General features: G+C 37.4%; 1 protein-coding gene across 1 annotated transcript in view; it reads left to right on the top strand.

Annotated features, from left to right (window-relative positions):
* The window catches only part of GDA (guanine deaminase), a 79914-nt gene extending 64062 nt beyond the window's left edge, over positions 1 to 15852 (top strand). Inside the window, exons 11-14 of the mRNA XM_072611569.1 lie at positions 6034 to 6180; positions 10221 to 10351; positions 12128 to 12155; positions 14017 to 15852. Of these exons, the coding sequence (XP_072467670.1) occupies positions 6034 to 6180; positions 10221 to 10351; positions 12128 to 12155; positions 14017 to 14087 (377 nt within the window). The 3' untranslated portion in view covers positions 14088 to 15852. The remainder of the gene's footprint in view (positions 1 to 6033; positions 6181 to 10220; positions 10352 to 12127; positions 12156 to 14016) is intronic.
* The last annotated feature ends 289 nt before the right edge of the window (positions 15853 to 16141 follow it).

Here is a 16141-nt window from a genome sequence, read left to right on the forward strand (position 1 = left end):
TTACAGACATCCTAGAATTGTTCTTTTCTTTGGCTTGCATTTTATCTTGTCCTTCTAAATTTGAACTGTTTTTATTCATGTTAGTTCTCAGTAGCTGTCTAAGTACAAATGCTAATTCTAGAAAAATTAAAGTTGTTTTATTTGACCCTATTGGACTGAACAAACAAAGCGTTCAGACAACTGACAGATTCAGCAAAACAAAATTCCCCTCTGTATTCCCTCCTCCAGTCTGGATGTTGACAAGACCTTCTAGGTGGCTGATGGATTAACTGGTGCGTCCTGGTTTGAATAGGACATTTTAGTTGTTTCTCCTAATTGTGTGTTGAACTGTTCGTTTAGGAAGCATGCGTCATGCCCAGATGTTTGGGCGGAAGGTGCATTGGCACCTCTTTGTCTTACTTTGTATGGCTTGAAATTGAAAATTCTACAATTGAAAGTGACTCAAAAAAAATAAATAAATAAAAAGGAAGGAAAAAAGCACAGAGGATTTTTAGAGAACTGTTGTGTTCCATTCCAGCCACCTACAATGAGAATGAGTAGGAGGACGAGCATTTGTTTTTCAGATGCATAAAACCATTAGGATCTGTTCTGCAGATATTTATCCAGACTTTTTCTGTCAACCCAAATCTCTACAGAGAACACTTAGACTTAATAGTATTCCCGTTATTTTGTTGGCATTTCAATAGTACTGATACTTTGATGGACTTGTCATCTCGTTGATGTGGACAAAGTCTTTTCATAGCAGCAAATTGCGACATTTTGATGTCTTCTTATTCTTTGTGATTGTTGTCTGTGTCTATGGATTATCTACCAATATGCTGGAGAGCTTCTTTTAATGTTTTGTGCATGGCAGTGTAACATTTGGGCTATCAGAAGACCTGGGTTCAGATCCTACCTTCTCTGCTTCATATGTTTAGCTTTCCATTTCATCTGTGAAATGAGGACCGTCGACTAGATGGTCTCAGAGGTCCTTTATGGCCTCCCAAACTTATCGTGCTTAATATTTACCTTTAACTCTATGTGGTTTTTTTTACATTTAGTATTTTATTTTTCCTCAGTGACATGTAAAAACAATTTTTAACATTTTTTTTTTAAATTTTGAGTTCCAAATTATCTCCCTTTTCCCCTTCCTATCCCTCCTCAATGGAAAGGCAAACAGTTCTATATAGGTTATACAGGTATAGTCTTGCAAAATATATCCATAACAGTCATGTTGTAAAAGAAAACATCGACCAAAAGAGTCAAGAAAAATAAAGAAAAAAAATTTTTTTAAGTATGCGTTAATCTGTATTCAGACACTATTAGCTCTTTCTCTGGAGATGGATAGCATTTTTCATCATAAGTCCTTCAGAGTTGTCTTGGATCACTGTATTGCTGAGAATAGCTAAGTCATTCACAGCTGATCATCCTACAATATTGCTGTTTGCTTTGTACATAGTACATTTCGTTTTGCATCAGTCTGTTCAAGTCTTTCCAGGTTTTTCTGTGAGTATCCTGCTCATCATTTCTTATAGTACAATAATATGCCATCATAATCACATACCAGAACTTGTTAAACCAATTTCCAAATAATGGGCGTCCTCTCAATTTTTAATTCTTTGCCCTCAGAAAAGAGCTATGAGTATTTTTATGCATATAAGTCCTTTTCCTTTTTATTTTTTATCTCTTTTGGGATACCACCAGTGTACAGTGGTATTGCTAGGGCCATGGGTACGTATACATGGTTTTATAGCCCTTTGGATAGTTCTACAATGCACCCTCTATGTGATAGCATTTCTGTAGCAGTTTCAGGTTTGTGACGTGCTTTACACGTTCTCTTATTTGATCTTTATAATAATAATAGCTCTGTGATGTAGATGCTGTTACTAATCCTGTTTTACTGAAAAGGAAACTGAGTCAGAGGTTAAGTGACTTGCTTAGGGTCACACAGCTAATAAGTATCTGAGGCAAGATTTGAACTCAAGTCTTCCTTACTCCAAGTCCAGGGCTCTTAACCACTCAGGTGCTAAAAACAAAAACAAACCCAACAAAAACTCAAGTGGGTCTTTCTTTTTAAATTTTTTTGCATTTCCTGGCAATAGGGTCCAGATTAAGTTAAAAATTACCAAACAATCCTCTTTACTTTATACTGTTTTACACGGGCTTAAAGAGTTTAAATTGCCATAAGCCTGTTGGTTGATAGGCTGATACTTTAATATAAGGCTGGTTTGTGTGACACCTTCACTGAAGGCAGAGTCTTGAGTGGTTAATGTGATTTAACCTAAGGCAAAAGTAAAACAAGTCCAGGGAGGAGGAGAGAAAGGAACAAATATCTACAAGATTAGGAGAGTATATTTTTTAAAAAGAGAAATAAGAAAGCTTACAAAGTCCTGCTGTGAGAAAGTTAAGACCAATTTGTGATGGAATGACTGGTTATGTAAGAATTTATATAAAATATATAAATATTATAGCCAATATAATGTTCGCTTCTACTTTTTCCTTCATCTGAGTCACATGGACCCTCTTCGTGGACCTCATTGCGACCTTCTGACCCTTGACCGATCTATATTCTCTGAGTTTATCTCTTCCAGTAGGAGTCACTTGCCTCCTTTATCTAATAACTGTTTCACTAGTTGTTATTCTAGAATCTCTCGGCCCCCTAAACACCTACCCTTCTTGACTTGCAAAGACTATCCCTTGGTAGCTCTTATCATTGTTTCTCTGGTTGTCACTGAAGGTCAAGCTAGTTTTGCTCACCACAGTCTGGTCAGCCAAACGTGCATTTCTTTGATGGTTTTTCTAACCATCTTATTAGCTTCTTATGCTTTTCCCCACAACAGCGATTCCAAGCTTTGCTTTCTTTTCCCAGTTCTACAATCACACCCCTAATCCCTGACCTGTATAATGGATGATTTAACTTTCAACATGAGCTTCCCCCAGCTAGCCTCTTCCATTCCTCACAATTCGATGCTATCACCTACTTTCTCTATCTGTCTTTTTTTCTTCCCACAAAAGAAACAAATAAATTCAAAATCTTTGAGACCTGTCACTCATATTTATCTTTATTTATCTTTGAGAACTCTGGATTACCTCTGTGTCACAAGAAGACACTGGAGTAATGCTAGAGGAAAGGGATTCCCAATTTTACATTTCTGCCTGATGACAAATGACAAAGTTTCCAATGAATTATAAAGCTTATTTCATTCTCCATATAGAGATATTTTCCCCACCAACAGTATAATAACTTTCCTGCCATGTACTTACTAAATTAATTTAAAATAACATTTTAAATAATTTTTGTCAAAGATTGTTCAGCTTAATTATGTTAAAGTACCTTGTTTTAATAACTTAAGTTTGAACTTTGTTCATCAAATCAGAATGGTAATGCAGAAATAGTTTTCTATTATCAGTGCTATGCATCTAATATACCAATTTCTAAAAGAAATCTGTCTTGAAAATTAACTTCATAGAACTTCGATTTTAATTTTTTATAAATTGCACTCAGAATAGGACTTGGATAAGTTTCTGGATTAAAGAGTGGTGGATCTGTTTTAAACTCATTATACCCTCTAAATTATCCATAAAGCTCTAAAGCTTACATTTATAAGATTTCCCTGGGAGTTCTACCAAGGATATATATATAGATATATAGGTATAGATAGATAGATAAATATGATTTCCTCTCTTTACCTTACCAACCAACTTAGACCATATTTAACACCATTATTTTCAAAGTGAATGCTACAGTAGCTGTTTATGATCAGTATTTGTACACAGGATTTTTGCATGAACTTGTCAGAGATTGATGTACTACTCAGGTGTGTCTACAGTGAAAACAGCTCCTATTTATATAGTGTTTTTAAGGTTTGCAGGGTGTTTCTTTTCACAGTAATTCTTTGAGAGATGCTATAAATATTATCTCCATACCTGAGGCTGTTAATAACTAGGATTTACGTACCTACTGTGTGCTAAGTGTTTAGGAAACAAAGAAAGGCAAAAGACACAGTCCCTGCTCTTAGGGAGCTCACTGTCTAAGCCGGAAGACTGTGCAGATAACTTTGTACAAAGAGGAGATAGACAATATAAATTGGAGATAATATCAGAGGGAAGGCACTGAGATTAAGGAGAACTGGGAAATGCTTCTTATAGAAGGTAGAATTCTAGCGGATACTTAAATGAAATTAGACAAGGAAGAAATGAGGAGGGAGAGAAGACCTAGGCACAGGAGACAACAGGTCAAAATGCTTGGAATCCAGACATGGAGTATTATGGGAGAGTAACAAGGAAACCAGTGTCACCGGATTGCAAAGTACATGAGATTTGTAAAGTGTAAGGAAGGAGCCAGGTTATGGAGGGCTTTAAAAGACAGAAGATTTCATATTTGATCCTCGAGGTAATAGGGGAACTACTGGAGCTTATTGAATGGGTGTGGGAGGATGACATGGTCAGCTTTGTGTTTTAGGAAGAGTTTGACAGCTGAGTGAAGGATGGATTGTAATGAGGAGAGAGTCATTGAGTCAGGAATGAGGTAATAAGGACCTGAACCAAAGATGGTGGCAGCATCAGAGGAGAGAAAGGGATATACATAAACAGTGGTATGAAGGTAAAATCAATAAGCCTTGGGTGAGAAAGAGTGTGAGGAGTCAAAGATGACACATGGGTGGCAGGCCTGGATAACAGGAAGGATGATGGAATCTTAAGAGGGAAGGGCTTGAGGGGAGAGAGGGAGATTATGAATTCAGTTGTGACATGTTGAGTTTAAAGTGTCTGCAGGAAATCTAGTTGGGTATGTCTGATAAAGACAGTTGGAAATGTAAGGCTAGAGGTTAGGAGATTAGGTTAAGATTGGACAGATAAAACTAAGAATCCTCTGTGTTAGAGATAATAATTGAATCTATGGGAGCAGATGAGATCAAGTGAAATAATAAACAGAGAGAAGAGGACCCAAGATAGTGCCCTGTGGGGAGATTACCCACATTTAATGAGCATGACCTGGATGATTTTCTAGCAAAGGAGACTGAGGAGTAGTCACACAGGTAGACAGAAAGCCAGGAGAGAACAGTGTCATGTAAACCTGGACTCAAGAGAATGTCAAAGAGAAGATGGTTATCAACAATGTCAGAGGCTGCAGAGGTTAAGAAGGATGAACATTGAGCAAAGACCATAGATTTGGCAATTAAGAGATCAGTAGGAACTTTGGAGAGAGTAGTTTCAATTGAATAATGAGACTAGAAGCCAGACTGCAGAGAGTTATGGAGAGAGTGAAAAGAAAGGAAGAAACCAGTTATAGGCATGCTTCTCAGGGCAGAAGGGAGGTGTCAGTGGGGGACCAAGGATAGGGTTTGAAAAATGGCAGCCAGGGGCTCAAAATCATTAGGATGGGAATAGAATGATGTGGTAGAGGTATGTTAATCATTAAGGAATGAGTTCAGATAGATGTTCAACCTGGGGGTGGAGTTGTCCCAGGGCATCAGGCAACAGTGTGTTTTGAGAAAAGGTTCACTCAGCTGTCAAACTCTTCCTAAAACACAAGGCTGACCATGTCATCCTCCCACACCCATTCAATAAGCTCCAGTAGTTCCCTATTACCTCGAGGATCAAATAAAAAAATCTCTGTCATTTAAAGCCCTCCATAACCTGGCTCCTTCCTTACACTTTACAAATCTCATGTACTTTGCAATCCGGTGACACTGGTTTCCTTGTTTCTCTCACACAGTACTCCATGTCTGGATTGTGGTGGTAGTGCCCACGCAGGGCAAATGCTCTGGAACTTAAATGGCCAGAGGGAGTATCTGGAATGTAGTCCAATTGCTGCCTTGGGAGTCCAGGAAGCCAACTGGCTGGACAGGTGCAGATAAGCCAAGGACTGTGGTGTTTAGGGAGCCAGAGAGTGACTAGCCCATAGCAACACAACTTCCAGAGCCAAGATTCCAAACCAGACCCTCAGTTTCCAAGTCCGGTGTTATTTCCATTACATGATACTCCCTTGTTTATGTACTTAATCACTTGTTTATCTACATGAGTTTACTATTAATATTTTTTAATCTATTATAGATGTTGCGGGTGGTTATTCATCTTCCATGCTTGATGCTATCAGAAAAACAATCATGGTAGCCAATGTCCTTTACATGAAAAAAGTCAATGAGAAAAGCCTCACTTTGAAAGAAGTCTTCAGACTTGCGACTCTTGGAGGAAGCCAAGGTAATGGGCATTCCATATCTATCTCATTTTATATCTCTTTTTATCCCTGTGTAAAACGTAAGCTCCATGAGGATAGGCATATAACTCTTTGTCTGAATGTCCGCTGACATCTATCTCAGTTCTCTAGATTTATTAGCTAATTTACAAATATTTGTTGACTTGAAAGTCCTTAAATAAAGTGTCAAAGGAAGAAACCTGTCTGAGTTTTAAAATTTTCTTGATCTGAGAAGAAACAAGTAATGTCATGAAGATCTTGTTATTCTTTCTAAACATATATGACGTATTCTAGAAATAATTAATGATCACTTTTGGCATAAAAGGTGGGTATGATATCCTTCGGGAAGGCCTGTACATATGATTGATAAACAAGCATAAATATAATGTAATAAATAGTTTTGTTGTACTGAATCGCAGTAGTAGATGGTGGTAGAGAGTCAGTGACTACCTTGGGTCCGATAGATGGCTACCTTCCACTTCAAGACTATCTTGGAATGCAGAAAAGTCAAGAGGAACATTTGAAGAAAGAAAGGTTTCTCTCTCAATCCGTTGTGACTGAAATTGTTGATTTATTGTCTTAAATTTCAGCACAGCTAATGTCTTAATTGATTATCGCTAATCATGTTTTTAAACATCTCAGCTTAGATTGGTTGACTGGTTTTTCAGAGATCGTTTTACTTGTATGTTTTAACTTGCTTTAAATGATGCTTCTTTCACTCCAGGCTCCTTGTGATGCTACTTCTTCAGGGACTCACCCACGCTCTGAGCTGGCCAGCATGGGGTGGTTACCAGATCATTCCTCTTGCTTTTACGTAGTTCTCCTTTCTAACGCTTAGGACAGTACGGCCATTGTTGAACGATGTCTTCTTTTTAGGTTGTTTCTACGCTTCAGTTTGAAGTGAAATAAGGGTAAATGGAAGCAACTGGGCTTCTTAAGGTGGACTCTTCTCACCATTGTTCCAGTGCTTAAATTCCTTACTAGATCTGGATGTGGTTAAACCATCTATAGCTACAGCCAAAAACACATCCAGATTTTCCTCCAGAGGGCAGTAGTTTTCAGTAAAATGGTCTTCTGTAAATAGATTTCAGTTATTTACCAGCTTTGGTATACCTCTGCAGACCAAATAGTGACTGACCTCTAGTAGGCACTTAATGAATGCTTTTTGTTTCATCTGCGTTTTGTACTTTAAATTCCTGGTAGCTTTGGATATGGTTAAATCATCTATACATCCAGCCAGAGAATTGAGATATTCCTCTACAGGATGGAAGTTTTCAGGAAAACAGACCTTCTTTAAATGGATTAGAGTTATTTACCAGCCTTTGTATACCTCTGCAGACCTTAAAAGCACCCACTTTTTAGTAGACACTTAATAAATGCCTTTTGATTCATCTGGATTTGGGTCTGTTTATAAATCCAGTGAAATCAATCAGATCCTTTAAAAAAAAAAAATATCCAGTTTCTTTGACCATATGTAGAGATGGTTTAACCGCCTCCTAATCTACTAGAGTTAGACAAATTATGCAGATATTAATGAAATATCCAAATCTATATAACTAGAAACATCCTTATCTTTGCTTGCTGGCTTATTGAATCTGTAGCTTTTACAGACTGACTCAATTTACAGTATTATTTTTTGTGTACTAGACAGATGGTTCTAGAACCCAAGAGGCCAATGTCACATACCTCAGAAGAATTTCCAGTTATCCAAGTGTTCTTATTTTCAACTCCACACCAACAAAAATACAAAGAAAAACCTAATTTGAAGTCATCTAGCAATGGCCATTTCTAACCATTTAGCGCCCTTTTTTTGCTGTGATATTTCTTTGGCTTACAGACTTTTTTCTGAGAATGAAAGAGTTACCTTTCTATAAACGATTAAAAAAAAAAAAAGAAAACTCAAAGTCATTGCCCAGTAATTTTGCCAAAATTCTCCTCAGACATAGTGGGCGTTTAGAGATCAGAAGTCACCCATCAGGAGTTTGTTATTTCAGAGACTGTCCTTTTACAGTTGCACAATGCTGTGAGACTTGGTTTCCTAAAATCACCTTTACTTCTCTAGTTGTCTTGGTGTGTACATCTCCACCAATCTGTACATTGGTGTTGCAGAGTGGCTCTTGGCAGCATGGCACTGTGGGATGAATACCAGATTTGGGAATAAAAGGAGCTGAGTTCAAATCCTTATTCTCCCAGAGCAAATCAATTCCTCTTTCTGCCCCTTAGATTCTCTAAGTGAAACAAGGGATTGGACTAGATAGCATCTCTAAAGTCTCATTCAGTTCTAAATATGAACCTAGTGCTTTCATTGGGCAGGAAAACCACATTTTGGAAAACCTACATTTTGGAGCTCGAGATAAACTTTTAATCGTAAGGGATGTTTGGACATGAAGCTGAATACTAATCACCAAAAAGCACTGCAGAAGTCTTTGTTCATTGAGAGAGGCCACTGACCCAATGTTTTTGTTACTGATAGCCGAACTAACAAAATCGATTGTGCTCAGACCTTAATTTTCAAACATAATAGTACAATGACTACACTATTGTTAATGAAAGAATGACAGCAGAAAGGATCAGTCATATGCTCCTTAGCAATACTGATAAAGTCTGTCCCTGAAGAAGGAAAGAAAATGCAAGTCGCTCCCTTCTTTGCAGGGGTTGGAAATTATGAATGAGGAAGGCTGCATGTGTTATGAGATTCAGTTTATGTATCCCCCAGCCTCCCCAGGAGGCTTTGTGCTCAGCTGCCTTCTTGGCACTCTTACTATGAGATAGCGTCTGTCTCAGCCTCCTCATCCAGTTAATCGACTTCTGTACATGCAAAGGGAGCACAGACACTTTTTCTGCAGATGCCATGTCTTTTTTGCTTTCTGTAGTTAGTCTAACTTTTTTTAAAAAAAAAAAAAGCGGGGGGGGGGGCAGGGGCGTTGGAGACTGATTCCATATTTCTTTGAACCTTAGGTTTGCTCTAGTGACCAGGAACAGTTTGTGAGTTACTGTAGTAAGTATCCCATTGAGACGCTTGCTAGTCATGAAATAGTTTATTTTTTTCTTTTTTACTAGTCTTGTTTCTTTTCACAATATTTGCACCAATGGCATCATATATAAGTAATAGTATACTTGATTTTTTTTAGCAGTACTAGTAACAGATAACTTTTATATAATGCTTTAAGTTTTGCGAAGCACTTCATGTATATGAGTGTGTGTATACATACACATATGCATACATGCTCACATATACATATTCATATATACACACATATGTGTATAGAGATGATCTTATTCTCCCAACCACACTGTGAGGTAGGTAAAAATGGAGGGTGACAACAGTGGCCTCAGAACTAGTATCCCAGGTAGGATCTGACCACAAATGTTCTGACTCTAGGCTCAGCATTCTTTTTTACTATACCAAACTGCTTGTAGAGATAATGTCATTTCTATGAAAATGGACCATTGGATCAGAATAAGTATGTGACAGAAGAGAGGAGAAGTAAAAGTTGGGAGCAGGAGGATGCAGTTAGTAAATTGTAGGTGATTTTAGGTAAATGGTGTGTGTGTGTGTGTGTGTGTGTGTGTGTGTGTGTGTGTGTGTGTGTTTAGCAGGAGGCAATAAACCAGTCTGAAGAGTACACTGTCACAGTTCAAAGGGAAAAATTTCCAAATGTAGAAACAGATTTTACAAGTAAAAGCGACCTTAGGGGCCACTGAGTCCAACTCCCTCATTTTATAGGGGGGGACTGAGGTTAATTGACTTTCCCACAGTCACAGCCACTTAGTACACTTTGACTGGAAAAGGTCATAGACATTTCATTCTTAGACTTCACTTTCAACGTACTTAACCTACCTACTATCCCTGTAACCAACTGAAATGAGTGTGCAAAAATTAACTTCTTTTTATGCTTGACTAAAACACTTGGCTGCATTCTCCCCTTGTATTAATATGTCAGCAGAGTGTATTTCTTCATAAATTTCACCCAAGTTTGGGGACACTTGAGAATTCTAGGGGTTCAAAAGTACCATAAACTCACTACTTTGCTCCCTGTTACAGCCTTGGGACTTGATGATGTGATTGGAAACTTTGAAGTCGGCAAGGAGTTTGATGCCCTCCTGATCAACCCCAAGGCTTCAGACTCTCCCATTGATCTCTTCTGTGGGGATCTGGCTGGTGAGCTTTCAGAGGTAAGCCAAGAGAAAGTCTTTGGAGGAGAGCGTAGGACCCTGTACTCAATTTAAGCATTTGCTATTAAAACCTTCCAGTCATGCTCTTTAAAAAGATCATTCAAAGATAAGTTGCCTGATACAATGTTTGCATTAGGAAGGACCATGAGGGATTATGCTGGGTATTTGTTAAAAGTAGTAACAAGATGACTAGATTATAAACTCCTTGAAGACAGGACCTAGAATGAAGAAGAATTTATCCTTCCTTATTCCCTGGGACCAACCACTGCCCATTCCATATATGAGTGTAAGTAGAAGCTTAGTACATTTTTGAATGAATGAATGAACAACATTCATAAGACAGAAATTAGGCATAGAAACTAATTATGTCCATTATGACTGCTAAGTAAGCCATAAGAAAGGCATCCCTTATTTTATATCATGTTCTTTCCATATAGAAAACTTTTTTTTTGGCAATGGTGTGAAGTATAGGGGGAGTTTGATCCTTAATTTAATTGGAGTTAGGAAACTCCCAATGTGGATACTCCCTCCACCAGTGCCGATTTTCCAACTCATTTGTAACTTTGGGTGTTATAGAGTTGCCCGTGGCACAGGGACTCTTAGTGACTTGCCTAGGGATGGTAAAACCAGTATGTGTGAAAGACACGATATGAACCCAGATCTAGATGACTCCGTTGTTGGTCCCATGTTCACTTTGGCATGCTGCCTCACATATGTAAATATATACTTACATTTATATATATATATATGTGTGTGTGTGTGTGTGTGTGTGTGTATACACATATAGGCATATATTTATATACTTTGGTACATCTTAGTTTAATAAAATTTCTTTAAAATTTTGACTTATTTTTTATCAGTGACTTGATAAGACATGATGCTTTTATAAAGTATCACAAATAGACCCATTTCATAAGCATGTTAAGTTGAATTGATTAGAATAAGTATAACATTTTAAGCTCCTTAAAGAAAAGAGCTATGTAAGTTAACATTGGCATAATGCATTATTTTAACTGTTTAGTCTCATACTGGGATGTACTTCCTAAAGCCAAACCTATTCATCCAATGTATGGTATTACACAACTTCTGAAATGGGTCAGTTTTTTTATCATACTTATTTTTAAAACATTCAAAGCATCTTTCCTCTGAAGAATTCAAAGAACTGTCAAACACTTTGAAAGTAAATACTGTCCTAGCAAGACATCCCTATTTTTTAACAAATTGGAAAAAAAATTCATTGCCAAAAACAAACATGTCTCTTGGCCTTGCTGATTGCTTATGGTCTATATATTGGTGAAGTGGAAAGCAGTGGATTTGAAATCAATTTCTGGGTTTATATCCAAGTTTGAAGGAAGGAAATCAGCAGTTATTAATTACCTACTATGTGCCAAGCATTTGATAAATGTTATCTGGATTAACATTCCCAACAGCACTGGGAGGTAGATGCTATAATCATCCCCATTTCGCAGTTGAGGAAACTGAGACAGCAGTTAAATAACTTGCCCACATGGCTGATGTCTGAGGTTGCATTTGAACTTGGATCTTCCTGATTCCAGGCCACTGTACCACTTAGCTGCTGTGTACTAACTGTGTGATATCAGGCAATTCACAACATCTAAGAGTGTCCATTTCCTCTACTGTAAAATGAGGAAGCTCAACTAGATGGCTGCCAAGGTCCTTCTCAGTGCTAAATCCTCTGATTCCACATACATGTTCATGTCTATGGAAGATATCAAACTCTACTTCCTAATTATTGTCTTTCATTTTTCATTTTAGGCTGTCATCCAGAAGTTCTTCTATCTAGGTAGGTCCCTGGACTTCTCTCATCCTTGCTATTTATTACCCATTGTTATCTGTTACTCCAGATTGCATAAATTTCATTCTAATCTTAGCTCACTCCAATCCTATTATGGAGACTCTTGATGGGCTTTAACTGTTCTACAAGAAGATTTAGGGCCCACGCAGTCCTCAAATTATATCTACCCCCCTAGCTTTGGCCTCTATTACCATAACAACCTTCTGCCTCTAGACTCACCCTTTTCGGTCCTTCTTACATATCTCTGTTGGACTTTCATCACAGCATGTCCCTGATTGAAGTATCCTTCAGTGATTTCCTGTTACCAGATGCATCAAGTTCCAACTTCTCTGCCTTTTGAGACCTTTGTGGCTAATTTCCTACTGCTCTCCAGTTTTTTTTAAACTCTGTCCTTTGCCTCCATCAGCCACAATATGGCTTCAAGGCATTTGCTCATAATGTTTCTGTTGCCTAGAATGCTCTCTCTCTCTGTCTTCATGTACCTAAAACCTGCACTTATTTCTTTTTTAAAAAAATATTTTATTTTTCCCCAATTAAATGTAAAAATGTTTTTAACATTCATTTTTTAAAATTTTGAGTTTCCAATTCTATCCTCCTCTCCCCTCCTTCCTCCCTTAGGTAGTAGTCAATCTGATATAGATTATACGTGTGCAGTCATGTAAAACATTTACATATCAGCCATTTTGTGCAAGAAGACTCAAAAAAGAAAGAGAAAGGAAGGAAGAAAGAGAGAAAGAAAGGAAGGAAAAAAGAAAAAATAGTACGCTTCATTCTGTATTCAGACAGTGTCAGTTCTTTCTCTGGAGGAGGATAGCAATTTTCGTTTTCGTTGTGAGTCCTCTGAGAATAACTAAATCATTCATAGTTGATCATCTTACAGGATTGCTCTTATTGTGTACAGTGTTCTCCTGGTTCTGCTCGCTTCATTTTGTATCAGTTCATATAAGTCTTCCCATGTTTTTCTGAAACTGTCCTGCTCAGTATTTCTTATAGCACAGTAATATTCTCATACAATCATATATCACAGCTAGTTTAGCTGTTCCCCAATTGATGGACATCCCCTCAATTTCCAATTCTTTGCTACCACAAAAAGAGTTGCTCTAAATATTTTTGTACAAATAGGTCCTTTTCGCTTTTTCAAAAAATCTCCTCCAAGATCCATTTCAAATCTCAACTCCTCCATTACTTCATCCCACCCTGATCTCTCCCTTTTCTTAGCTGTTATTACACTAAATAATCAATTTCACACTTTTCCTCCTGATGTTTATGTGTTTCTTAGTCTTGTTTCCCCAACTAGATTATAAGCAGGGTCAGGAGTCTGGGGTGCTGCAGCGCTCGGGAACAGAAGAGGGCACAAGTTATTCTGTATAGTGCATTGGAAATTTCCCTGGGATTCTCTACATAGTTCCCAGGCTCTTAGAAACAGGTGAAGTGAATATCAAGTTAGTTGCATTTCCACAAGGGAGCCATATACTGGGATAGGCACTGGGTCACCTTGGATCAAACTGGCTCAGTAGTTCCTGTGGTATTTGTTTGTAAATCATTCTCCCTTCACCTCCCATTATGCTTGAGAGGAACTGTTCGCAATTGTCTTATCAGTCCACAATTATGGCTTTTGCCATTCCTAAGCCCTAAATGATGCTGAAAGTTGTGATCAGCTCTAGGCTAACACTGTGTCTGTGAACTGTACAAGCTGAACTTAATTCTGGCTTCCATCGCAAGGGAAGGGTACTTAGCCTTCAGTGCTGGTCATGTAACACAAAAGGCCATGTCATATAGTTCTTTGTTCGTAGACTCGAGTTCAGTGCCAGGTACATGCTAGCCATTAATTGACTAATTTTTGTTTTAGGAGATGATCGAAATATTGATGAAGTGTACGTGGGTGGCAAGCAAGTGGTTCCATTTTCAAGCTCGGTGTAAATCCACTAGGCTTCTGAAGACATTCTCCTGGGATAACTGATGATTCTGCATCTCTCTGTTCAGCCCAGGTGGAGTTGGAAAGTGTTGGTTTAAATATAGTACCTTCTTGTTGGGAATGACTACTAAGTTTCTGTGTCTAATTAGAGCCTCCACTTGAGAAACTATGGAGGAAAGCCTAGGGATCATTTTAGGTGCCTAGGTTGGGTGGCTTTCATGTATGTGAAAATTTTACTTTTTGAGCTATTGAGATTTTTTTTGGGCCATGTTCAAAGATAAACTTTACTTTATTAATTTCAAACCTTCCATGGTAAGAAAGACAGAGATGCTTTTCCTTCTTATAAAAATGAATCTTGAGCACACATGTGAAAATTTTCACCTACAAAGTTGAAAATTGCCTAGTGGGGAAATCTTAATGAAGAAAGAAGTCTTTAAAAAGTGTGAAAAGAAATGTTGAAGATCACTTAAAGTTATTCATGTTTGAAAATTACATGTCTAGCTTACAAATTTCAAGAGAGACTTTGTAGCATTTTAGAATGTGATTTCAGAGCAAGTCTGTGTGCTTGGAAATTTGCGCTTACTGAAATTTGCACTTCATAGATATTTTGCCATTCCTCTTTGGCTTTGTTTTGGATGAACCGTATGAAACAAAATGCTAAGTGCTACATTAAGATAGTTCTGTGCTTGTAAATGTGTGTTGAAAGCTGGAAAATGGCTTTTTAAAGATTTCTTAGGACTACCATTAATGCACTTATGTGGCACAAGTAGGAGCATTTTTAAGTACCTTATAAACACCTTAAATTATAACCATTCAGTGTTGTTATCTATCAAAATTATACTGTTGGAAAGAAAATGGAAGCGGATTTAATGAAGTAGTGTTATCCACAGGACTACACATTGGAGATTGCAAAGACAGAGAAGACCAGTGGGCATCACCAAATCTATCTTGTGTCATACAAATAATGGGAAAACTGTTATTGATCAAAACTTTACCTGGAAAAGGTTACATTTATTAAAGGCAAGCTCTATCCATACTATCAGTCCCAATTGATGATTTTCAAAGGCTGATACCAAGTAATAGCTGCCATTTTGAAACACATCTCAAGTGTTCTTTTAATGGATATCATTTTAAAAAAAAACCCTCTCTCCCTTAAAAACAGACAACCCTTTGCTGAAAATACTCCTATTTATTTTAATAAATTTTCAATCCAGTGGACTTTAAGTACAACCAGATAACTTAGGTACTATCTTAAAATCCATTATAATTGAATTTATTCCATATTGAGCACAGTTATTGGTTTTTTGTTTGTCTGTTTTTTGCCTTTCTTTGTATCCCCAGTGCTTAACAATGCCAGGCGCATGGAGAATGCTTACTAAATGCTTGGTGATTGGCTGACTAATGTTTCATATTTAGAAGGATACAAAAGCTTTAAGAGCAACTTAAACTTACTAATATATTACTCTTTGCCATATCCTAGATTTGGAAAGAATTTTTGCCCCCGTAATAAATCTTTGAGTATTATTGTTTATAGACTCATTGTGGACTCATTGCTAATTTTATAAAAGTCATGACTATTTTTCATATCTATGCATTTTGGCCCTGGAAACCATAAGAGCCAGGAAGAAACAGTTCCAAGTAAGTACCCAGTTGGGGCACATAGGCTAATTTTGTTTTGTTTTATAACCCCTAATATTGAAGAACTTTATATACATATATATAACTAAAGTTATGAGCTCATCAATAAAATGTCTCCTACTTTGGAAAATCCATTGAAATATATTCATATTATTCTACCCAGCTATCATGTTTTGTCTGGTTTCAGACTTCTATAAGTAATCCATCTTTTACTAAGCAGAGACCTTCCTAGAATGAATCATTTCTTCATCCCACCTTAAAGAATAAACTTTTTTAGGTCACCAGGTAAGCATGTAGATACCGAACAGCCCAATAAGTCTTGGTTTTTCCAAAATTTCAAAGAAGCCAGGTGGAGTTTGCCTCTACTTCTAAGAGATGTTTTTGACTCTAGTTTATACCTCCTTGCTAAAGTTAGTCAGGA

The sequence above is a fragment of the Notamacropus eugenii genome, chromosome 1 (assembly GCF_028372415.1).
Source record: "Notamacropus eugenii isolate mMacEug1 chromosome 1, mMacEug1.pri_v2, whole genome shotgun sequence".
Taxonomy (NCBI): Eukaryota; Metazoa; Chordata; class Mammalia; order Diprotodontia; family Macropodidae; genus Notamacropus; species Notamacropus eugenii.